The sequence below is a fragment of the Ascaphus truei genome, chromosome 2 (assembly GCF_040206685.1).
Source record: "Ascaphus truei isolate aAscTru1 chromosome 2, aAscTru1.hap1, whole genome shotgun sequence".
Classification (NCBI taxonomy): domain Eukaryota; kingdom Metazoa; phylum Chordata; class Amphibia; order Anura; family Ascaphidae; genus Ascaphus; species Ascaphus truei.
In genome coordinates, this window is record NC_134484.1 from 454,634,888 (window position 1) to 454,661,642 (window position 26,755).

The 26,755-nt window shown below is 45.2% G+C and overlaps 1 protein-coding gene across 5 annotated transcripts in view; it reads left to right on the forward strand.

The window, feature by feature from the left end:
• ADCYAP1R1 (ADCYAP receptor type I) overlaps positions 1-26,755 on the forward strand; it is a 373,008-nt gene that overhangs the window by 223,806 nt on the left and 122,447 nt on the right. For all 5 annotated transcript variants that reach the window (XM_075587966.1, XM_075587968.1, XM_075587967.1 and 2 more), the window contains one exon: positions 70-177. In XM_075587966.1, coding sequence (XP_075444081.1) covers positions 70-177 — 108 coding nt within the window. The remainder of the gene's footprint in view (positions 1-69; positions 178-26,755) is intronic.

A 26,755-nucleotide genomic window follows, 5' to 3' on the forward strand; every position in this document is an offset into this window, starting at 1 on the left:
ATCTTATACTGTATTTCACAATAAAAATGCAGATTTTTAAAAGATGTTTATGTTATGTTTCCATTTTAGGATGCCCAGGCATGTGGGATAACCTAACCTGCTGGATGCCTGTAGTGGTTGGCAAAGTAGCCTTCATTCGATGCCCAGAATTATTCAGCATGATAGACTCTGAAGACGGTAAGCTCCAATATTCAATCTTGTTTTAACTCACTGCATGTTACACCTTGAGCAGTAAGTGCCAGCCATGAATTCCTCCCCCTGCTGCCCCCTTATCCTGCACTGTACGCTACACTGTAAGCAGTAAGTGCCAGCCATGGCATCCTCCCCCTGCTGCCCCCTTATCCTGCACTGCATGCTACACGGTGAGCAGTAAGTGCCCGCCATGCCTTTCTTCCCCTGCTGCCACCTTATCCTGCACTGCATGCTACACGGTGAGCAGTAAGTGCCCGCCATGCCTTCCTCCCCCTGCTGCCCCCTTATCCTGCACTGTACGCTACACTGTGAGCAGTAAGTGCTAGCCATGCCTTCCTCCTAATGCTGCCCCTTATCCTGCACTGTACGCTACACTGTGAGCAGTAAGTGCTAGCCATGCCTTCCTCCTACTGCTGCCCCTTATCCTGCACTGTACGCTACACTGTGAGCAGTAAGTGCTAGCCATGCCTTCCTCCTACTGCTGCCCCTTATCCTGCACTGTACGCTACACTGTGAGCAGTAAGTGCTAGCCATGCCTTCCGCCTAATGCTGCCCCTTATCCTGCACTGTACACTACACTGTGAGCAGTAAGTGCTAGCCATGTATTCCGCCTAATGCTGCCCCTTATCCTGCACTGTACGCTACACTGTGAGCAGTAAGTGCTAGCCATGCCTTCCGCCTAATGCTGCCCCTTATCCTGCACTGTACGCTACACTGTGAGCAGTAAGTGCTAGCCATGCCTTCCGCCTAATGCTGCCCCTTATCCTGCACTGTACACTACACGGTGAGCAGTAAGTGCCCGCCATGCCTTCCTCCTACTGCTGCCCCTTATCCTGCACTGTACACTACACGGTGAGCAGTAAGTGCCAGCCATGCCTTCCTCCCCCTGCTGCCCCCTTATCCTGCACTGCATGCTACACGGTGAGCAGTAAGTGCCCGCCATGCCTTCCTCCCCCTGCTGCCCCCTTATCCTGCACTGTACACTACACTGTGAGCAGTAAGTGCCAGCCATGCCTTCCTCCCCCTGCTGCCCCCTTATCCTGCATTGCATGCTACACTGTGAGCAGTAAGTGCCAGCAATGCCTTCCTCCCCCTGCTGCCCCCTTATCCTGCACTGTACACTACACTGTGAGCAGTAAGTGCCAGCCATGCCTTCCTCCCCCTGCTGCCCCCTTATCCTGCATTGCATGCTACACTGTGAGCAGTAAGTGCCAGCCATGCCTTCCCCCCCTGCTGCCCTCTTATCCTGCACTGCACGCTACACTGTGAGCAATAAGTGCCAGCCATGCCTTCCTCCCCCTGCTGCCCTCTTATCCTGCACTGCACGCTACACTGTGAGCAATAAGTGCCAGCCATGCCTTCCTCCCCCTGCTGCCCCCTTATCCTGCACTACATGTTACGACTTGAGCAGTAAGTGCCCCCCATACCTTCCTCCACCTGCTGCCCCATTATCCTGCACTGCACGCTACACTGTAAGCAGTAAGTGCCCACCATGCCTTCCTCCACCTGCTGCCCCATTATCCTGCACTGCACGCTACACTGTAAGCAGTAAGTGCCCGCATTGCCTTGCTCCCCCTGCTGCCCCCTTATCCTGCACTGCATGCTACACGGTGAGCAGTAAGTGCCCACCATGCCTTCCTCCTACTGCTGCCCCCTTATCCTGCACTCCACAGAAAAATGGGAATTAAAAACATTTGAAATGGATGGGAAGTTCTTCATTTTCACTGCTATTTTTTTTTAAATATACTGTATACCTTTCTTAACCTTGCTCACATTCCCTTATTTATGGCTTTATTTGATCCTGTTTCGTATTGTTGTAATGATGCTCTGCCACATGTATGTCCATCTGCATCTACATTAACCTACTGCAGTAAAATTCTTGAAGGTTTCTTTTTATGTCCAACGTAATTGAATTGAAGGCAACACCTTATAAATTTTTAGTATATTGTAGATAATGGACTAGCAGTCAGAATAATCCTTTTTATGCCATATAGACCAGAGTTCTATAATAATAATAATGATAATAATAAATAATAATAATAAAGTGTTTGAGTTTGATGCTGAGGTTTTGCTGCTGTAAGGGCCTGCAACTTGCAGCTCTGCAATGTAATGGTTTTTTCCACCCTATCGAATCTGTGACATTTTTCGTTGGGTTACTGGCAACAGGTGATAAATCATATGCTCCATTATACAGACATACCCCACATTAATGTACGCAATGGGACCGGAGCATGTATGTAAAGTGAAAATGTACTTAAAGTGAAGCACTACCTTTTTTCCACTTATCGATGCATGTACCCTACTACAATCGTCATATACGTGCATAACTGATGTAAATAACGCATTTGTAACAGGCTCTATAGTCTCCCCGCATACTGACAGCTTCGGTACAGGTCGGGAACCGATATTGCTGTTCAGGACGTGCTGACAGGCGCATGCGTGAGCTGCCGTTTGCCTATTGGGCGATATATTCTTACTCGCGAGTGTACTTAAAGTGAGTGTCCTTAAACTGGGGTATGCCTGTAATGGTCAGGATTGGCAGTTCCTCCTTATTGCCTAACAGCTTTATGCCAATATATATATATATATATATATTTGCATTACATTGGTTTATTTTATGCAGCACTTTATATCTTTTTCCATATTATTCAATTATTTAATGCAGAAATCCTCTCTTAGCACCATAAACAAAATATATATATATATTTTCTTTCCATTGCAAAGTGCTTTTGCTACTTCTTTTAGCAATCCTTCCCTTATATATTCTGTAGTTAAATTCTGGAGATATCAGTTAATGAAAAATGTGATACCCTGGGAGGTTAAAATGGCCTCTGTTGTCTTAATGAGTGTAAATGGCACCGGTTGCCTTGGTAACCGCTAATGCAAAGTGAAATAATAAACCGGAGAAAACTCAGAAAAAGAATAAAGATTCTGAGTAAATGAAAAGTTAGAAATATATTAGCACAACATGAAATATGTGTAGCACCTGTTCCCCCAACCTAAGTGAGATCATGCGGCTACCCTGGTGTTGCTGGGTGTGGTGCGTACCTGTGAGGCTGGAACAGGAGCCTCTGAGTACTCCGCGGTGGTGTGGGGAGATATCAGAACAGGTTTTCAGGATGGTTCATCTCTGGTTACAGTGCCTCCAGACCAGCGGGATCCTGAGATGTCCAGGATAGTCCATGCTTGCAACTTCTTAGTGACCCAGACATTTATCCACATAGATAGATGGTTCCACTGAATCTTTATTGTGACACATCAGTCACAGCATCACATTCCCTTGCAGAGAACCCCCAGGCTTTTAGGTCCATGTAGGCCCACTCCTGAACTCCTCCTTAACCCCCTTCTGAGATAAAGGGTAGATGTTACCCATTCCACGGGGGAAGGGAAGAGGGCCCCGACTTTTGGGAGAGTGTCAGTATATACCCAGTGGATGGGCTTGTAACTCATAACAGGGCAGGTCTGATACAGGCCGGCATCACATTAATTGCATGTGACCCAGCCAGGATCCTGCAGGTGCTTTAATATCGTGATAGTCATTTTGATTGTTCCAACTCATAATTTGTGACTAGCGTTGACTTACTGTATCTGAATTTAGAAGCCCAAAGCCCCTGCACAATATGCTGTGAAGCGGTCATCCCCTTGCTGGTGAACATTTCAACTCCGTTCAAATAAACGGAGCAATGGGAAGAATGGGTGCCATAGTTTTCCATGCAATCAATTGTTTCCTTTTTTTGTAATATGATGCAAATGCAATAGTCTGCTGATTCTTAACAGCAGAAATCCTATAATTTACACTGGTGACACGAGATTGACTCATTCTGACGTCAATCCCTCCATTTGATGTGGCCAATATCACATTAGTGCACTCTAGTGGCCACAGAGTCTATGGGGACTGTTTGTATTGTATAAAGATAAAATAGATGATAACCATATCTTATTATAGTAAACAAAAAACAGTAGCTCGAACCACACTGCAAAATTGTTCTTGTACAGTATATTTAGCAAAAAAAAATGTAGTGTAAATCCCAAACTATTCTTTACATACAATTGATATTTAAAAAAAAAAAGATAGAAAGTAAAATAAAAGTGCATTTATGTCCTCTATTTTGGAAATGATATGAAGTAGATATGTAGAAACCCACCTATGAAATGTATAAATAAACCTAATTTTCACATACTGTACTTATTGCATGAGAAAAAGAAAGTGATACAACAGACTTACTGTCCCTAAATACATTTTTAGCAGAAATATATATATATTTTTTTGGAAGTTGCAGATTCCAGTCCCTGAAATATGGGGGGAGGGAGAGAGTTTTTATATACACACCGAAGCACTATGTATAGCCCCTAAAAACTCCATACAAACAACATGTGGAGGGACACCTGTGATCAAAACGGAGCAGACCTGGGAGATATGCTAATGATATGCAAAGTATATTTAAATGACTCATACTCCACACCTCATAAAGGATTTCCACAAGACCTAGCCTGACAAGCCAAGTACTAAAGCATATTTTAAGGAAGGGTGTGCTGTCATGCCCAACAGGATGAGCACCACAACCTCTGCTATTCAGGGCAGCAGCTACTGTATACCAGCTGCTGGGTAATTCCATTGTCGCAAAAATATGCTCCAGATGTATTAATAAAACTCTCTCCTTATCTACCCTGCTGTTACCAAGATACTACCACATGAAAACATGAATGGATTTCCCTCCCTGGACTGTAGGCTTTCATGCTGGAAAATGTTAAGTCTCTAAAAAGAATGAGAGGTTTTTTTGCTGCGCGGAAGAATGAATGTTGAGTGTTGATTCCTGACAGAGGAACAAATATATATTGAGAAAGAATCCCTGCTCAGAAACAAGACTGAGAAATGTCAACTCCCTTGCTGTGTCATTGCTACTGTTCTCCCCTCCCATGCACCAGCTGCTGGATTCCACCTCTACCTCTTCCTCCTCTGCATTTGATGCTGAATACGTTCCTCTGGCAGATGGCACCGGAGAAGAGAAGGTGGAGTGACTGCACAGAATTCATATCTCATAACTGTAAAGTATTCAGGTGGCTTGGATGCGAGCTCCCGGACGGAGTGGTTACAGCGTTAAAGTGATGTTATATGAAGCATTTAAGATATTGATATCTTAAAACTGTTATACTGTACGTGTTGTATACAGTATAGATTATGCTTCCCTTGCATTGCATAAAAGGCAAAAGCTATATTGGGAATCAGAGACACAGGTCAGCTGGCATTGATTTTCTGTGAATCTAACGGATTTTGCTTCAGTCCCACTGGTTTTCAGGCTCAGACGTGGGCAAGTGACCTCAATGAACTCCCTGTATTAAAGTCTGGAGTATCTAAAAAAATCAATACTTTGGTGTATGTTTGTTTTTCAACTTTAATGCTTTAATTATGTAACCCCACTAATGGGATTTTCTATTACCACTCTATACTAAACTCCCAGGAGGTAGGGAGTTAATCCTAGTAAGGTACTTAGACAAATGTTGCAAGCTAGTCAGGATGTGAATGTTGCTGTGTTTAGGCAGGTGTCTGGCCACTCCTTTCTTCCGGAACATGCTGGAAGGATCACTTGACATTGAGTGACCCGTCAGAGACTAAGCCCACCCTTAATCTGCCCAGTAACAGGGGTGGGTTTGTGACATCCATCCAAGGGTATATAAGGAGCTGAAAAGGCTTCTGGTCCCTGTTGGACATCAGAAGAGAGGAGTCTCATTGTGTTAAGTGTTGTATTATATTTGTAACTTTATAAAGAAAAAACCTGGCGCCAAATAGTCAGTGGAATGTCCTGTACTCCTCATGGGATCCACACACTTGCTCGACAGACCATGTAGTGGAAAAAACACAAATCATAGTGCAACACTGTAGGGTAAGCAGTTATAACACTATTAGACACAAACAATTCAGAGTCCTAGCGACAATTAAAATACTATTTAATAAAAGGAACTATGCCAAGACAGGCATTGGCAAATACAAGGAATTTGTGCAGATCCCATATGAGGAGTACAGGACATTCCACTGACTATTTGGCGCCAGGTTTTTTCTTTGTTCTTGTGTTTTTCTGTTAGTACTGGCAGTATCACCGGGCAGCCAACCTTTATTAGAAGTTATTATTGTATAAATCACACTGTGTTTTACACTTTAGCGCTAGATCACATTTTTTCTTTCACTATTTGTAACTTTATGTTACAATGGAGTATGGTCACCATTTATTGTTTTGTAGTAGGGAATGTGCCCCTTACCTAAGAAGGTCCACTGCTGTGTGAATGAAAGATGTCTACCCCTTTGCTACAGGAGGAATGTGCATGGTAGGTCAATGCCTGGGACTCCTAGTACAGGGACTTAGGTGAGTGCCACCTGGGGGTTGCTCTTAATGCCAACCCCACGCCTATGCACACCAGACCACCATTCTAGGGACTAGAGGGATCTGCGCAGGATGACAGGTTACGGGAGCCTCGATGAAAGGTGCACCCCTGAACAGAGTCCTGGTTGGTGTCTGGAATTAAATCCAAGTATTTAGAGTGAACGAGTGCACATTCCCATAACCCAGGGTTGTACAAACAGGGGGGGCGTGAAACTTTATGGGGGAGGGAGCATAGCGCTTACAGAGGCCCCAAAGCATTCAAATTAAAAGCCGGGGTAACCCGGCGAGGCCTCTATAACTTCCCTTACCTTGTCTCCGACGGCCTCGGGTGACGTATCACCATAGCAAAACGGAATCATATGACGGTGTGGGCCCACGTGTCAACGCGTCATCACATGACCCCGCTGTGTCATTTGACGCTGGAGACAAGGTAAGAGGGGGGGGGGGCGTAAGCAGGTTGAGAGAGCAGGCGGGGAGGGCGGATAGGGGGGACTGAAAAGTTTGTGCACCCCTGCCATAACACATGGAAATGGATGAATAGGTGACAGAGCAATGTGTGCCACAGGGAAGAAGTCTGTAGTATATGGAACGGTCAATAAAGCCTGTCCTGTTTTGTCCAACAAAGTTCCTGGCGCCCTTTATTTCATCATCATGCTTACTGAATATCACCAGCCAGCGTGGACGCCAGCACCCTGGGAAAAAGTATGCGAGACTGTGCACCAACATCTGCACCGTTCCACACTACCTCGCTGCAACAACTTGTAACGGTATTTCTGAACCGGCCTGACCCACCCAATCTCACATTGGCCCCTGTGGTCTAACCGGCCCCCATTACAGTGTGGTAGTGTCTGGTGGTACACCTGTTGGCAACAGGACTCCTGAGTCTCCCGCATGATGGTGTATGGGGAGGACCCGTCCAGACAGGCAGCTGAGGTAGTGTGCTGAGTCTCACCTAGTTCCAGTGCAGCGCCTCCACCTCATCAGGGTCCCTGCGTCCGCAAGGGGATGATCCTGTTGAGGAACTCCTCCGTGGTGCTCCTCTCTGTACATTCACTCCACACATGTACACGAGAGGGTTTGTGAATGAGAACATCTTTATTGGTGATGTGGGCTAGCTGCCCCTTGCAGTATATTCTTAGCCTCTCATTCTGCAGTCAGTGCCTCCCTTTAAAAGGTGTATCTCTCCTTAGATAGGGATTCCCTATCCCCGCAGGGATCACTGCCCTGTGCCAGGTCCCTGGACACAGTCTCCTCTATGGTTACTATAACATAACTTTCAGTCTCTTAGGCTAGTACTTGAACTTGGGCTCCTGCCAGAACTCCTCCTCTTGCAGAGCTGAACGTAGATCTGGGCAGAACTAACTTTAGACTCAGTGCTGTGCCTTATGTACACTCTGGAAGCTGACACACCTCTGACATCACTAACCATGGAGTCAGAGCATGTGACTACTCCCATCCATACACAGGGCACCCCACCAGGGTGTGAGGGCAAACCTCCATAATTACTGCTGGCATGCCCACAACTTACCAGGCCTTACTGTCAGCAGGAGAGATGACTGTAGCCATTTTACATGTCCGCTACATTCTCCCCCTGGTGAATCCCATCGGCCTCGCTGGGACCTAAATTTGTATACCCTTTTCCAGGAAGCACTGAAATACAACACATAATTGGTTAACTTTTCATACAAATCTTCATGGTGTATAACAAAAATGACTACAGTACATTCCGCCAAGCCAGCCCCGACCAGCAGCCACGAACCCGCGTAATGTATTAGTACCCCCTAAAAATAGTGATTTGGGTCAGGTTTCTTGACCTCTCTTCCGCCCATGTCTATGACCGTGACGTGATAGTGCCTAGGCAGTCCCCTCTCAGGCCTATATGTCACCCTGTGCTTATAAATGTTTCTGCCAATGCCCCATACACGCACTAAGTGCTCTATGCGCTCCTCGGCCTTCTTCCCTATCACGGAACTCCCTCTTTCTACTAGGTGCATTTCAATGGCCTCCCTAAGCCACCTATCCCGGTTGTCCTCTATCTCATCCATGAGAGGCTCAGGGACATACGGGTACTCCAACCCGTGGGAAGATTTATACCGGGTCATTATGGTTCTCTCGGCCCTACTTATCCTAGTCAGGTCAGCCTTACCTGCCCTCCCAGGCAACACCCATGATAGGGGCTCATCAGGGTCCACGGGGTCTGATAGGATGCTAGGACCCATGGGTTCTATTTCCCTATTCTCGATCTGCAGCCACCGCTCCTGCAACTCTCTTTCCCTCTGTTCTGGGGTAAATTCTCCCACAGGCCACCAGTAATCCACTACATCTTCTCGCCGGATGAGGAACCGAGTGCGGTCCATCCAGGCGGAGTACCCTTCGAATAGTGGGGCCCACCAACGATTCTCTCTGAATCTATCTGACCTCCCTGATTCCCTATCATCATCTATAGAAAATATCCCCAATGACCGTGCCGATCGCGGTAGAAACCACCTGGAAGACCCCGGGACCTTTATCACTGGCTCGGGTGCTGTCGTGACCACTCTCAATTCTCCCCCTCCCCGAGAATCACCCTCCGTAGCGCCACTGCGCTGTCTTTCCCCAGTCCGTCTCCCTTCTCCCCCTGATGATATGTCCACAGACTCCAAACTAGGCGGGGAACCCGGGGACCGTGTGATTGGGGCAGGGGTTTTAGCTAGGGCTGGGGATTGGGCGGATGGGCAAGGAATTGGAACCCACGGGGTTACGACCCGTTCCTGGCTGTCCGTAGACTGGTCCAATGAGGATATCTCACCCTCCTCAGTCCTTGGATCGCCCATCCAACTCCTGGGCCTTGTAGGTGATCGGGGACCTTCCCCTGATCGCCGAAGCGTCGCTGCATTCTTCCTTGGGGTTCCGCTGTCGCCACCGGAAGTGATGTCCTCCCCGGAACCGGAAACACCGTCATCGCGGGTTGGACCCCCATTCGGGATCTCTTCCTCAATTACGACATCCGGAAGCTCCGGCGCCGTCCTCATCGGAAGTGATGCCGTCTCTCCATGTGCGCCTGCGGCCTGGCATGGCCTCTCCGCTCCTACACCGTCTGCTGGGGCAAGGTAAGTTAAGGGACTCCTCTTACCCGTCCGCAGGGGTGTCGGTGTCTCTCATCCGTCGCCGCCACGCTCTGAGGCGGAGGGACTCCGTCTCTCGGCTCGCCCATCTGCGGGGGACGTCCTGTCTTTCTGACAGCTGCTGGTACCTCGGGGTGTCGTCCTCCCCGGTTCTATTCTGGGCCTTGCTGTCACCTTCGCAAGTACACGGAGATCCTCGTCCGAGTATTCTCCCTTCTCGGTGCGGTCAGGAGGTGACCCGACTGTCTCGGTTGCGGCCGACCCAGCCGACTTGACCGGCTCCAGTCCCCTTTCTCCGGGACTCGCACGTCCTATCCACAGTGCGCCAGGGGACTCGGCGGTTCGCTTAGCCTGGTCCCCCGGGGGGTCATCCGATTGTATCGGTATAAATGTCGGCATAGGCCATAAGTACAGTGTCCCGCAATGTGGGCAACGTGCCGCCGTGTTGACCGTGCCTCCGGGCAGCCCACATTGTAGGCAGAGCCCGACCACCGTCTCGGTGTTAGCCACCCTTACTACTAGTAACCCGCCGGGTACTGAGTAGGGCTGAGTGGAGACCATAGTTCCCACAGCGGAGGGGCAGGCCATTCTTTTTGTAGGGACCACTTTCAGTGTGGGTCTCTCCAGGTCAGTGGTTCCTCGCAACTGACCGGTAGAAGCTTCTGGGCCAGCCACTTCCTGCTTCGGCTCCTCCTTCCGCTGACATAGCTGGAACCCGCCCCCATGGGTTGCAATTATGGGCGGGTCCCACAGGGGAATATCATGCCCCTTAATTAAGGCCGCGCCTCTCTCAGTCCTGGTGGGCGCGGTCTGCGTTTTCGCGCCAGTTTCCTCCTCAGAGCTGGATACTTTTCCCGCGGCTAGTTCCCGCCTTCTCCTTGCAGCAGCTTTGCGTGCAAAATATCCCTCTTTCTTGCAAATCATGTCCGCGGCCGGAACTACCTTTTGTAGTGGCGCCGTCTGGATATCAGTCCCTGGGCCCAGTGGGTGCATTCCCACAGGCCATAGTTGAAAGTCACTCCCCCTGGTGGAAATCAGGGGAGGGTCCCATAGACTAAGCGGTTGACTCAGCACAGGGGCTGAGTGAGTCACTGTCCATGAAGGCGCAGCCATAGCTTTCGCGCCATGCCCCCCATCAGGGCGGGGCTCTGCTGTTCGCGCCATTCCCGGCCAGCTCTTTGCAAGTTCTGCATCAGCCATTTCTTCTGTGACTGTCCCATGCGGTTTCCCTAGCAAGCGGGAACCGCCATTTTGGTTGGCTTTTAAGCCCAAAAAGTCATTTTGTTTGCTCTCCTCGCGGGGTTCTCCCCCAATTATTACAATTTCCTCACACTCTTCAAGGGTGGCCCCTCGGTGTCCCAGACAGGATAAAAACGGGGCAGCCACAGCCTTCACTCCGCTCCAGAGCAGACTGGTTAATGATAACTCGGCGACAGTTTGCTCTTCAGTGGGGTGCACGCCACGGGTGCCCTCCCCAACAGCCTCTGGTCGCCATTTTGTGTTCTCCACACCACGCGGATCCTCCATTCTCTCGTAACAGTTATTGTACATGGGACTCCGCTCTGCGGGGCAGCCTCCACATCAGTACAATAAAGAGTTGCTCAGATGCACCACCACATGTGTACCTGAACTAGGCTGGACTCAGTGTGCACTACCTCAGGCTAGGCTCACTCTCTCAGTGTCTGCTGTGACTCCTTCCTCCCAGTCTGTGCTCCCTATGGTAAGTGTCTGGAATGGGCTAGGTACTCTGGCTCTGCCATGCAGTACTTGGGGCGTCTACCTCTCTTGGTCAGCCTAGCGCAGACCCTCTCCAGGATTCCTGACCAAGTTACAGGCTATCCCTTCTGGCGTCCTACCAACTAGCACTGCCTCAAGGTGACTCGGTCAGCTATAGCCCGGCTCCAGACCCCTCACTCCTTTCAGGCCCCTAGGTTGTCCCTGCGAACTGACAATATCCAGTCAGCCTCTTGACCACCCCTAGGTCCGTCCCTACGCAGCACAGAGTGGCAGCAGACTCTCTCCCTGTTTCCCAGTGTGCCTAGCTAGAGCCTGTCCTGATGACAGATCTGATCTCAGCAGCTCGCCTCCAAATGTAACGGTATTTCTGAACCGGCCTGACCCACCCAATCTCACATTGGCCCCTGTGGTCTAACCGGCCCCCATTACAGTGTGGTAGTGTCTGGTGGTACACCTGTTGGCAACAGGACTCCTGAGTCTCCCGCATGATGGTGTATGGGGAGGACCCGTCCAGACAGGCAGCTGAGGTAGTGTGCTGAGTCTCACCTAGTTCCAGTGCAGCGCCTCCACCTCATCAGGGTCCCTGCGTCCGCAAGGGGATGATCCTGTTGAGGAACCCCTCCGTGGTGCTCCTCTCTGTACATTCACTCCACACATGTACACGAGAGGGTTTGTGAATGAGAACATCTTTATTGGTGATGTGGGCTAGCTGCCCCTCGCAGTATATTCTTAGCCTCTCATTCTGCAGTCAGTGCCTCCCTTTAAAAGATGTATCTCTCCTTAGATAGGGATTCCCTATCCCCGCAGGGATCACTGCCCTGTGCCAGGTCCCTGGACACAGTCTCCTCTATGGTTACTATAACATAACTTTCAGTCTCTTAGGCTAGTACTTGAACTTGGGCTCCTGCCAGAACTCCTCCTCTTGCAGAGCTGAACGTAGATCTGGGCAGAACTAACTTTAGACTCAGTGCTGTGCCTTATGTACACTCTGGAAGCTGACACACCTCTGACATCACTAACCATGGAGTCAGAGCCTGTGACTACTCCCATCCATACACAGGGCACCCCACCAGGGTGTGAGGGCAAACCTCCATAATTACTGCTGGCATGCCCACAACTTACCAGGCCTTACTGTCAGCAGGAGAGATGACTGTAGCCATTTTACATGTCCGCTACAAACTCCTTTTGGGCCAGGCAAGGGGTAGTTACACTTAAATTGCCTCATTTGCCTCCATAGCAAAGTTGTTCCCAAAACAGTACAGGCTTGTCCATTTTAGATAGATTGTTCACCGTGGTACATTACTTAAATGCTGCATAGCATTTATACAAGTTGCTTCAAGCATGGCACCTGTCAGCGGGCAAAGGAGAGGCAGAACACACGAATGGCGGTTGAACAGAAAGATGGAGTTTATTTTGGCTCCAACAAATTATAAACAAAGTATGCAAAACATACAGTTCAAAGGAAGGGGAGATCAGACTCGTTAGGCACAGAAGTGAATGGAGGACAAAAGCGCACTAGCAAAAACGGAGCAGGAAGGACCCAGAATCAAAAATGAACCTGCCAATGAGACTGATGGTGGGTGGGCATGCACCATCTACCACCTGTCTTCAGGAGGATAGTACCCATACTATTGAATATTAAGTACTAATATCATTACTCATTTTTTATACCTTGGTTTAGTGGTTTGGCTTACTTCATTTTGTTATACCTGCATTGGTGCGCTTTAGCCTATTTTTCCTATCTCGTTAGGCACAGAGAGGTCTCAATAACAAGTGGGGTTGTACCTTAGATTATGGGTGATCTGCTACAGGACATACTGTAGCGTAGAGTCTCACAAGGTCTGTTCCTATTTGAGCATGTGCTTATGCAAATCTGTATCATTTTATATACAGTATACCAGTATCGCTGTTTAGACCAGTGGTTTCCAATGTTTTTTTGGTTAAGAAACCCTACAGTACACATTATTATCTTGCATTGAGTTAGCCAACTAAAATGAAATCACCTAAGAAACTCTTATCGCACATATACATGTGAGAAAGAATGCATGCCAATCATTTCCATTTAGGAGGTTGTCATTGAACAAATCTTGCAAAATTGAGTATGCACATGTTATTTACAGTACTTTATGGAAAGATTAGATTTGACAGCAAAAATCCCTCATATTTTCATTGTCTACATCAGGCAGCAAATTCTTTTATTTACCTACGTACATCATAGGAGACTATTGCAATTCATGATTTAAAGAAGAACCACAAAGCCTAATTTCTGTTGAACCCTTAGGTTATTACCACATTAAAAACACATGAACCGGCGCCTCAAAGAAATAAAAATCTGACCGAATATAGTCCAAGTCAAAAAGCTGGGATGAGTTCCATGGAAGTGTCTTCAATGTAGTCTCAGACAAACAAACATATATGACAACAACATGAAAGAGAAAAAGAAAAAGAAAAAAAGATCATAGTGCAACTAAAAACGAAAAATCACTGATATGGTATGCAAAATAAGACAGCAGTTTAATACGATGATTAAAAAGTAAACATAAAAACAACAAACTCTTGCTTGTTGGGCAAGAAACACTTATAAAGTGATGGCATCCAGTGGGGCTAAAATTGAAACCCTACTTACATCAAGGCTGATAATATAAGCCTGTAGCACAATCACACTATGCACTCCGAAGCCTGTGAGGAAGATGACACAGCTCAACCGTCTGGAGGCTCTGCACCGCTGAGAAGCACAGCTCCTGTGGCTCCACGCCGCCAACCGCCACAACTGTCCACAGCCACAGGTCAGCACTTGAGCAGGAAGCCGCCTGAGCTCAGCACTGCCGGGGGACTCACTGAAACAGTCACGCAGACCCGAGGTCTCACGATAGTCAGTGACGTCACCGCTGTAGGCCGGGACAGGGGAAGGACGCACACGAGTGCTGGGAGCTCTCAGAACCAAGGCCACGGGGGAAAAAGGGATGAGAGGCTAACAGGGAGGGAAGCCAAATGTCTCTGCCAGAGAAAAGTCCACCCTACGCGTTTCGTGACGTCAGTCACTTCGTCAGGGGCATGTGGACAGTTGTGGCGGTTGGCGGCGTGGAGCCACTGGAGCTGTGCTTCTCAGTGGTGCAGAGCCTCCAGACGGTTGAGCTGTGTCATCTTCCTCACAGGCTTCGGAGTGCATAGTGTGATTGTGCTACAGGCTTATATTATCAGCCTTGATGTAAGTAGGGTTTCAATTTTAGCCCCACTGGATGCCATCACTTTATAAGTGTTTCTTGCCCAACAAGCAAGAGTTTGTTGTTTTTATGTTTACTTTTTAATCATCGTATTAAACTGCTGTCTTATTTTGCATACCATATCAGTGATTTTTCATTTTTAGTTGCACTATGATCTTTTTTTCTTTTTCTTTTTCTCTTTCATGTTGTTGTCATATATGTTTGTTTGTCTGAGACTACATTGAAGACACTTCCATGGAACTCATCCCAGCTTTTTGACTTGGACTATATTCGGTCAGATTTTTATTTCTTTGAGGCGCCGGTTCATGTGTTTTTATTGTGTTTATTGGTTTGTGTTACCTATTTTTCCTGGCTGCCTTCACTCCAATATTTGGGGGTGTATTTATACATGTTAGTTGTCTAATTGTCACTAATTTTTTATTCCTATTGCATTAGCGCTGTTCCCACTGCCCTTCCCCTTTATTACCACATTAGTTTAGTTTTCATTGCTTTCAACGTTTCTTTTCCCCCCCCCTTCCATACGAAATGTATTCTGATATTAAAACCAGTTCACTCATTAGGAATAGGCATGAAGGAATAAGTCAATAAACAATTTTACTGCTTAGGAACAAACATTTTACAGTGAAGTTATCGATATGCAGCAACAAATCTCAAAAGCTGATTTTTATTGACATAACTAAAGGTGCAGTTTTACACACAGTATGAACACATTAAACAGATGTCAATGATGTTTAATAGGTTAAAGCTGGGTGATTTATGCTTTGTAAAATAACTTTTAATATTTTTTTTAATTAACACTGATAGCTGTAATAGTTACAGGACTCTAATTGTTACATTTAACCCACCATTAACCTGAATATATAACTTTTACCAACATTTCCAGGTGAAACTATGAAAAATTATTTTAAACTAATTACGCTAATTAATGCTCCCAGCTATGCCTGCGCAGAAGAAATTGCGCTATTTTTTAAAAAACATCTCCTAGGAAACCCATCAATATATTGCTATGATCAGTTCGGTGAGCCTCTACCTTTCAGAGTGACTTCCCTAGCTCTAATTGTTGTGTTGTATCCCACAATCCTATCTCTTTTGACATTAAAAGTCTATGGATATCAGTTTGTGTTTTAATGTTTCTGTACTGAAAAAATATTATAAAATCTAATGCTTGATTTATCAACTACAGACTGATAATTTAATGAATAGACCCCATTGTCTGCAAGTTCAGTTTTTAAGATCCATGTTTGTATAAGGCTCAAGTAGTTGTGCTCTGCTGCATTAACCACTAAAAAGAGTAATATTTATCATAGAACCTGCTTTAATCTTCCATTTTGCAACATGCTATGCATCTAGAGAACGTGTATAGTAATAGAGCTCCAGTAATACGAGTTTAATTTGTGAAATGTGTAGAAATGTGTAGAAATTGACATTTAACCAATTGAACATGCCACTGTCCTAGCAGGGACTGTGCTTTCGAAAAAAGGGCTACAAAAGCTAGTTTCGTGGAACAGCACAAAGCTTAGTAAATGTGGACCTGTACTGTATCTTCTGTAATTACAAGGTAAAAGAACAAAGTTCAGTAATAGTGCTCTAATGACCATGGGTAATATACATATAATCAGTCACAGTTTCTTGATTGAAGAGGAATAATCAAACGGGTGTAGTCATATGCAAGTGAGTACTTGGGTATGTAGGTGGGCGTACAATATAGACATATAAATAATGTCCTGGTTAGTGTTGTGAATGGAGATAGATAAGCTCCACCACATCACTCCCAATGAGGACAACGTCTTGAAACACCTATGAACACCTATAGTATACCTCCCAAAAATATGGAAATGTTCAGTGACTCACGTAAACCGTTCCCGTTTTCTTCTGGTAAGCGTGCATCTGCGGGGTTGAATAGATCATCTGGTGTCCACGAGACGCGGCAGTGCAGAGCACAGCTGAATAATGAGGATATCACAGGATTCCAGCAATGTTGTTAAAAGGCTTCTTTATTAATGCATCATGGTGCAGACAGGAATAGGGAAAAATCTCTTCTCGTACGCGTTTCACGCCTGTGCGGCGCTTCGTCAGAGAGTAGAGATAAGTGTGCTGTGTCTCTCCTCTTATTGATCCTACTGAATGCCGGAAATTGCATTCAGCTGCCCTAACCGGAAACCGGAAGTGACGTAACTTCACCGAACACCGGAAATGACGTAACGCAATGTAACCGGCTCAAAGGCGGGGTCATTGTGGTCATTTCAAAAGAACATTACTTTAATGAAGCCATGAGACAGCTCAATGATAAGACCTTTTATCATCATTGGAGAAGGATCCTACAACCATATATTTAACAGAATTACATACACTCATTGACCTTGGTAGAGAGTTGCGGGTATTATCTATTCAGGAATCTCAGTATATAAATAATCGTTTTCCCACTATACCTATTTTTCACCATCTCCCAAAGATCCACAAGTCTCTGGTCAATCCACCAGGCAGAACCATTATTTCCAGTATTGGATCTTTGGGAGATGGTGTATCTAGGTATGTTGATGTTTATTTACAACCCTTGGTGAGAAGCCTCTCCTCCTATCTCAGAGACTCAACACATTTATTAACTATGTTAAATAATATCACATGGTGTCACAACTATTTCTGGGTAACACTAGATGTGGCATCTTTATACACTATCATTAGTCACCAATTAGGCATTCAAGCTGTCACTCACTTTCTTAACACTTCAAATTTACATACCCCACAAATCACGTTTTTGTTAGATTGCATTATATTCTTATTGCAACATAATTACTTTTTATTTGATCAGCACTTCTATCTTCAAAAACAGGGCACGGCTATGGGGACTTCTTTTGCACCTTCCTATGCAAATTTATTTATGGGTTTTTGGGAAAATATTCACATTTTTGGTGACACTAATCTGTTTCGTAACAATATCATCTTCTACCGTCGGTACATTGACGATCTCATTCTGATCTGGAGGGGAGACTATTCTACACTGAGGGCGTTCATTGATTATCTTAATAACAATACTTTCAATTTAAAATTTACCTCATTGATTCATATTAATCATATTAATTTTTTGGATATTAATGTATGTCGACATTGACTGTAAGATCCAGACCAACATATTCCGCAAACCTAATGCCCGCAACTCTCTCCTTAGGGCCAACAGTAGCCATCCAAAACCCCTATTACGTGGAATTCCTACTGGACAATATCTTAGACTGAGAAGGATATGTTCCACGGAAGAATCCTTCATACAAGAGTCAGAGATATTAAATGACAGATTTAGAAACAGAGGTTACTCTGAATACGATATTCAATCTGCGTTTAGAAAAGCCATGGAAACAGAACGTAAAAAATTGTTAAATGTCTCAATACGAGAGAATAAGTCCAAACGTAAGAGAAGAGATTTTTCCCTATTCCTGTCTGCACCATGATGCATCAATAAAGAAGCCTTTTAACAACATTGCTGGAATCCTGTGATATCCTCATTATTCAGCTGTGCTCTGCATTGCCGCATCTCGTGGACACCAGATAATCTTCTGTAATTAACACATTCCTCAATGTTAAGAGCACGTAGAATTTTTGGGAAACAAGACTTTTTGTTTATTTTAAAAAGATTACATTTCGGCTTTAGTTACAAATGAATAAAATAGAATGTTGGAAACTGGTTTAACGTGTTTATCTAAAGTGCAAAGATGGATTTGGAGATATTATTTTCTCCCCTACAGTGCCCATGTACAATTAAGCGGAATGTTACAATTACATCAACCACTGTTAAAATTTAGTGAATATCGCACCAGGTAAAAAATAAATAAAATTGGGTGTGGATTAATTTTATGGTTGGGCATTTGCTCTTATGTAAGTGTAACACATGTTCTCTCTCTCCCCCCCCCCCCCTGGGAGATTTTACTATTACATGAAGTGATGCTTACCTGCTGGCTCACAGTAGATCTGAGTCTCCCGCATTGTTGTAGGGGATGTCAGAACAGGCTTCTGGGGTAATAACTGATTGGTACTAACGGTGACAGCGACTCCATCTCTTGCAGACCCCAGGGATATGGGGGACAATCCCTGCAGGAGAACTTATTTACCCTTCCCCCTGATAGATAGCAGACTCAGGCAGGAAGATATAGTAAAACACTGGACACTTTATTGGCACACTGCAGATTTTACAGCTTCCAAACAGCAGGCAATTCTTAGGGCCTTCACCCTCAGGATGTACCCTGGACCTTCACTCCAAGCCAAGGGCACCTGAAGCAGTCCTACAGTAGTTCTTCCCTTACTCCCTGGTGAAGTAAGAGGAATAGTCTCCCACTCCACTCCCCTTAGGGAGGGAGTACAAATTGACAAAGCCCTGCACAATTGTTGGGGTAGACCAGCCTCTCTCAAGAGTAGAGGCAACTGCTGAATTTGGGGTGTGTAGCTCCTTAAGTACAGGAAAGCAGGAACCAGGTCTGAGTCCCTGATTTGACACATAGGCCTAGTTGCACCGCCTCCCCTGTGACTCACTGAAGCTACTAGGGGTGGGGAAAACCCAGGATTAGTCCTGCAGGCCTGCGTTTACCAGGGCTTACTGCCAGGAGAATGGCAGACTGGTAGCTAGAAACCAGCCCTGGCTACATCAGAATAGTTCTATGAGGCTCCCAGCCTTAAAGAACAGAATGACATTTAGCATGGATGGGGTAAAATGTCAATCCTTTATTGCAGGTTGCCATTAAATGCCAACGGCTCTTTGAGAGAGTATTGCTTGCCACATTGACAATCCCAATGTTAATATTTATCATGGTATGATTAATATGTTTATTCATTTTAATGTTAATATTAATGTATGTTTTTTCAGTGTTTCATGTATTTATTTATTTATTGTGCTCACACTGGCCACTAGCCAAATTAGCCACCTTTGATGAAGAGGTAATGGTGTCAGTCCCAACAGGACTAGAAACCACAATCTTTGCCATTCTGGGTAGCAGCTCGAGCATTAAACTAAACCAAATGCTGGAAGCCCTAATGTCTCAGCATATTTTGGTCTCTACTGCTCACAGCTTTAGCCCCCTAGCCAAGGCTTCTTATAAAAGCAGACCACTTCCACTTCCTGGTTTAAAGATTAATGTGCCATGTGCACAAAATGAAGTAAACCTGAGATAACTGGGAGATATGTGACAGTGGAGCATCCCAACATCTGGTTTAGTTCAATGCTTTAGTTGCTGAGCAGAATAGTAGAGGTTGAGGGTTCTGATCCTGCTGGCCCTGACACCAGTATCCCCTTCATCACAAGGAGTCTTACACATCAGTATTTGTCATATGGAAATATTTTATGAGGTGGGGGGTGTGACTCAATTAAATATACAGTACTTTGCATATCCCATTAGAATATCTCCCAGGTACCTTCAGTTGTGCTCCATTTTAGCACAGGTGTCTCTCACTATGCTATTGTTAGGAGCCAGGTGCCACGCACCTTCACACGCAGGTGCACTACTCCCCTACCTGCCCTGACGGCCACTAATGGAGCCCAGCACTCGTGCGCTCCCACGCGCACTCCCGCTTCTTCCACGCAAGCGCGCGGCTCCTCCTTGTGCCGGATGGCTTCCTTGCGTGGGCGCATGCGGGCTGAGGTCACAGCGGGAGTTCCCACCTCCGGATCACGGCGCACACTCGCTGTGCGCGGCACAAACGCGTGATGCGCGCACCACGCACCCCAGCTTCGTGGCAACAGGCACTGATTGCCTCAGTACTCTCACCTGGCCTCCTTACCATAGCCTATCACAGGCTCTGCACGAACACGCCCCGGTTCCGCCTCTTGCTCCTATTGGGCTGCCTTACCTATTTAGGCTCAGCAGTGCCACTGGCACATTAGCTGAGCATAAGCTTCCTGTTACTGTGCTTACCTCTCTTGTCTCCTAGATATCATGCCTTGTCTTGTTTTGATCTCCTGTGTACCAACCTTGGCTTGCCTTTGGACCACCTCCTCTCTGGAACCCCGACCTTGGCTATACTCAACCCTCCGCAGCTCTCCAACCTGATCTCGGCTCTCAGACCTCGACTATTCTACCTTCTCCAGCACCGACCCCACCGACTAGTACCTCCAACGTTCCGTACTTCTATTACCCTCAACTCGGCAAGTATACACTACTCCTCTACCCTCCATGCTCCTGACCCGGCGCGAGCAACTACGCACACTCCAGATCAGATTCCCATGCCTGTTGGTGGTGTTTACTCTATTCCCACCTCAGTACCGAGGGTCTCGTCTAGTTTGTGGAGGGCACAGCGTGACAGCTATTTTGAGAGAGGTTTGAGTGGATATACAGTATATAAACAACTTGAGACTCTACTAAATTAGGTCTCTCTGCCGAGATAACTCCACCTTCAGGTCATTCTGCTTCAAAAGCAAGCACAATCTGGGCAGATTGGTTGTTTAACCGCGTGGTTTGTCACTTTTTAAAAACGTGGTTTAAACAATAAAATCTGGAATATAGAATATAGAATACAGCAAGTTGTCAAATTGTATTCTGTGATTTACAGTATGACCATGTCCAACCGTATGGTTTTAAAGGACAAACTTGTGGCTACTAGAATATACCTCTTTGTCTTCTTAATGCATTTGGACCGCTGAGGGGTAGACAGAATCAAACGCTTTTTCGTAATCTACAAATCCTAAACTGAGTTGTAGATCATATTTATTACTTTGGGAAATCACTATGTGTATGACTTACTGTAGATGTGGTCCATTGTGTTGTATTCATAGCAACATCCTGCTTGTTTACTAGAATGGGTAGAGTCCAGGGTCTACCGGAGCCGATTAGTGAGTATATTCGTTAAAATATTGTACATGACTGGAAGTGATCAGTCTGTAGTTCTTGAGGGATTCATTGTCTCCTTTCTTGCCAAGCAGGCTGATTGGTCTGTAGTTCTTGAGGGATTATTTGTCTTCTTTCTTGCCAATGAGAAATAATATGGCATTACTCTACTCTATTGTTCTGGAATTTTCCTTTTCTTCATGCATCATGTAAAGAGTTTTGAATGGATTTTTTTTGTTCCTGTCCCTGTTTCCTCCAAGATTCCATTTGTAATTCCATCTTCCCCTGTAACCTTCCCCTTCTTCATGGATTTTAGGGCTTTTGCCAGTTCTTCTGGATAGATGCATTGTACATCATTTGTTTCTTCTAGCTTGTCCTCTGCTGGAATATGCCCTGCATTAATGTACAATTTCACGTTGAAGTCCTCAACTCTTTTTATGATAAGCGCACAGTCTTTTATTGTTGATCCATCATCTTGTTTGACTGCCATTATTTAAATCTACTCAACCATAAATCGTTGCTTTGTCATCTTTAAGCTTTTGTAGTCTTCTTCACCATATCACTGTTGCCTTCCCTTACATCTTCAGTTATATGTTTACTCATTGTTTTGCACAGTTCTGCATATTCAAGTCCTATTCTTTGGTTTTGGGATTACTTCATTTACCGGTTGTCTCCTCATTAATTGTTTTAGTCCGCTTGGATTATTTAATGCCAAATCTGTGGGCAGTTTTTGGTGGCTGGACGGATTTGGCCTTAACTTCCGGGGAAATTTCAAGGAACGGATTTGGACTATTACGCCCATTTCACAATTGATATGCCGACCTCATTTGCATGTTGGCAAGTACCTTTTCCACTTTAGATATATTGTTTAAGATTTCATAGTATGATTAAACCTACCAGAACAAGTGTCACTATACATCTATACATCTTCCTGAACACCCTTTCCACCTCTCTGCCACTTTTAGTTAATGTAGTAAGATACAGACAAGCCAACAAGTATTCTAAAGCTTGCCTTAAACATGCCTTAAACTAGCCAGGTACATGCTGGGTACATGCTGGGTACATTTCAGTGACATTTCTGCAGAGGCTAATGGCCCATCGGATTAACACAGCAGGGGTCCCTGGCAGTCCCATTCTGTTTGATTGGGACTGCCAGGGATCCCCGCTGTTAATCCGATGGGCCATTAGTCTGTCTGCAGAAATGTGTGAAATGTTGCAGCATGTACAGTATCCAGCATATACCCAGCATGTACCCAGCATGTACCTGGGTCTTTTTGGAGATTGTCCCCGGGTTTGTTTTAGAATAATCGTCAGCACTACAGTATTTGAGGAAAGAAAACAATGTAAATAATGGCCATTATAGCCTTTGTATATAATGGCCATAACATACATAGACAAGATAGGCCTGATGCCAACATGGGGTAGGTGATAAATTTTGCTGTTGTTCATAGCATTAACCAGGTACCGATAAATATCAGGAATTGATGACTGGCCAAATTAGTACATTTGCAGTATTTACTTATTTGTGTGCCGTCCAGATATTTTAAGTTGATGACTTGCACCTTAAAAATAAGACATTTTGTTGGTGGGCGATATTACTGTAGCACTATTCTGCTACATCGCTGTTTGATGACTCTAGGCCTCAGAGTCTTGCACTTTGTTGCCATCAAGTGGTGAAAATGTATACTTTATTTAGAGTACTGTATTTGATGTCAATTTTAGAAGATCGATTATAAATCAGTGTGTAACAGTCAAGAAGTTCATATATATTTCCAAGTTAAAGATTTGAGCGCAGAGTATGTCAATTAAATGTTCGACAAAGATTTCAAACTAATTATGTGTGTTAATGATAAACTAACTATAAACTATAACAGCTTATAAAAATCCATGTTAAAATGGGTAAGAAGGAAAAAGTGACACATTATGAGTGCTCATTTGTACAGATGCAGTGGCCGTTATTTTACGAAATCACGTGGGGTACACCTCGGAATACCCATGTCATGGCGCGGGATTTCTTCCAACCGTACCGCCTTAAGATGGGAATGCAGGCGAGTGCATAAAATGGCATTTTAGCGTAGTGGCTTTTAAACACCTGAAATTGACATAGTAGCACAGAAGCACAGTACTGTACACATTACAATTCATTCATTTAATTGCATTTAATCGCACACAATCCATGAAATTTAAACAAAGCAACCACGATAAACAAGTGTGCCTTGGGCGATTGGCTGCGTTCATGCCACATTGAGTACAGCAGTGCACACGAAAACGGCGCAGTGGTTTCGTAAAATAACGGCCGCTGCATCTGTATGTCAGTACCCAGAATCCCTGGCTGCAGTGGAAACATTGTAGGCTAAGAGATAATGGGGAAAAGCAGGGTTGCAGACCTGTATGAGACATATGAATGTACTCCTACAGTAAGTGGTATTTTTATTTGTTTTAAACATTGTAGTATTTTCCTGATCTTTCCTTTATCTTTTGTAATTGGAAGGTTTGTAAACTGTTGTACTTAAGAAAATAGAAATTTACATTTTTTTTTTACACAAGAACCTAACACTTCAGTTTAACTGGGAGGGGTTTGAATGTTTCTAAAGAAGTCAATTATATAATGTTGAAACGGTAATCTTGCGGTTGTTTACATAAATCATGTACAGTATACCATTTGTTTTATATATTTTACTATCTCAAAGATACTTGCTGAAGGAGCCTAGCCTAAAAATCTATATATATATATATTTTTTAGACATTGATCCAAACGATAGACAGCCCCACCTAGGTAAGCATAGTGTATTTTATGTTTTAAAACAAGAGTAATGATGGGCAAATGTGTCAAAATTCAGCTCGCAAACTCTTGGATGAACTTCACAATTTCTTCACAAACACATAGGGAATAGATAGAGAACAGGGATACTCTTTGTTTGGTGCAGTCTAAAAAGTAAGGAAGGAGGCCATGTGGGCCAACAACATTAAATTAGAAGAACACCATATTAGTGGTCTATAGAGGCAGATAATCCATATGTCTACAACTAAAGGCTAGCCAGCAGGAATATTAGGGTAATAAGAGCTAATGCCAAATTGTGAGACCTGATGATGAAACGGTAACAAACACTTGGAATTATAAAGTGCTGCTAATAACTAGCTATAAAAACAATTTAATGACAAAACACAAACCCGGAAAAGTTTGTTCAAGCGTTTTTTGTTATCCAAAAATCTCTCAAAAGCAGCCGCCTAAGGGCCTCATGCAGTAAAGTCTGATAGAAAAAATTAGCAGGGTTTTAAATCGCCATTTTTGGCAGCGTTGCTATCACGGTATGCAGAAAGCCCTGAATACCAGTGATAGCAACATTTCAACAAATGTCGAGTAGCCGGCGCTGAGATGATCTGCCCTCCGAAAAGGGTGCACCCGGCGAGTTGATTCTGCTGCAGAGAGAGAGAGAGATGTCTCTCCCTGCGCAAATCTCGTCCGAAATAAAAATATTTTAATTTAAATGTTCTTACTTGTGTAGATGAGCAGGGGGTCTCTGGAGCAGAACCGCGTGATTTCAGGTCCGGGGACCCCCTGCTTCCCGAGATACAGGCCCCGTTATGGGATGCCAGTATCTCCTATGCATTAAAATGTCCCGGTCACGTGGCGTGGGACATTTACATGCATAGGAAATATATCGGCACCCCATAACAGGGCCTGTATCTCGGGAAGCAGGAGGTCCCCGGACCTGAAATCACAGTGGTTCTGTTCCGGAGACCCCCTGCTCATCTACACTAGTAAGAAAATAAAAAATAAAATATGTAGTAAAAACCAATACACAACCCACCCCATGAGCCCCCAGATAAAACCATTATTTATTTTTATAAGAAACAGGATTAATACCACGGGCTGGCGGGGGGTACCGGGTTGTCACCGTGGGCCCCACAAGGCACCCTGTGTGGTTCCCATGGGTGTGTGGGGGCCCTTGGATGGTCCCCGCATGGCTCAGTGGGCCTCCAAGTGGTCCCCACGGGTGGTCCCCGCGGGTGTGTGGGGGTCCCCGGTGGTTCCCACGAGTCTCTGTGGGCCCTCAGGTGGTCCCCGTGAGTGTCCAGGAGCCCCACATGGGTGCCCAGGTTGTCCCTACAGGTGTCCAGGGGTCCTCAGGTGGCCTGCAGTACCATTCCTGTATTTAAAAAAAAATACATGGCCTACATTTCAATAAATACACCTCCCCCCCCCCCACCAAACACATACAGTACAGTAATGTGCAAAATAACTATTATCCAGATATGGACAATAGATAATTTGCCCATTCTAAAACACAACATTAGCCAGGCAGCATAAATAAAGTAAATACAATCTGTTCTACTTACCCCTGCAAACATGAAGGGCATCCTCGTCAGCATACTGCCGGGCCATGTCCTCCGATGCCATCAACAATACATAAGAAAATACAATCTAATGGCCCCTAGCGCCTTAATCGGTTAAGAACTGCTATAGTAATTAAGGGGTTAACCCTCCCCACTACCCACCCAGGAGGCCTAACCACCCACCCCGGACCCACTATACCACCCTGTACCCATTGAGTGGCATTGTAGTACATCATACCCATATAATATGGGCATGATAAGCTACTATAGCAGTCAATGGTCACCCTAATACAAAAGCATGAATCTCCAAAATACACAATAATAAAGCACCTAAACACCCAGAAACAAAAATTAAAAGCACTAGCTAACCAAGCAATTAACTAAATAAAAACAGTAGCTAATCAATTAAAGAAATAACACCTTAAACATATAGTAGGTTCAGGGTGGGTGGTTAGGCCTCCTGGGGGGGGGGTGGTTAGGCCTCCTGGGTGGGTAGCGGGGGAGGGTGGGTTAACCCATTAATTACTATAGCGGTTATTAACCGCTAAGGTAATTAAGGGGCTAGGGGCCATTAGATTGTATTTTTTACGTATTCTTTCTGGCAACAGAGGACATGGCCCTGTAGTATGATGACGAGGATGCCCTTCATTTTGGCAGGGGTAAGTAGAACGGTTAATATTTACTTTATTTATTCTGCCTGCTAATATTGTGTTTAATAATGGGCAAATAATCTGTTATCCATATCTGGATAATAGTTATTTTGCACATTACTGTACTGTATGTTTGGTGGGGGGGAGGTGTATTTATTGAAATGTAGGCCATGTTATTTTTTTTTAAATACAGGAATGGTATTGCAGCCCAGCGGGGACCCACGGGGACCACCCGAGGACCTCCAGATACCTGCGTGGACCATCCAGGGATCCCTGTGGGCCCCCAGACAACAGAAGGGACCACCTGATGGCCCATAGACACCTGTGGGA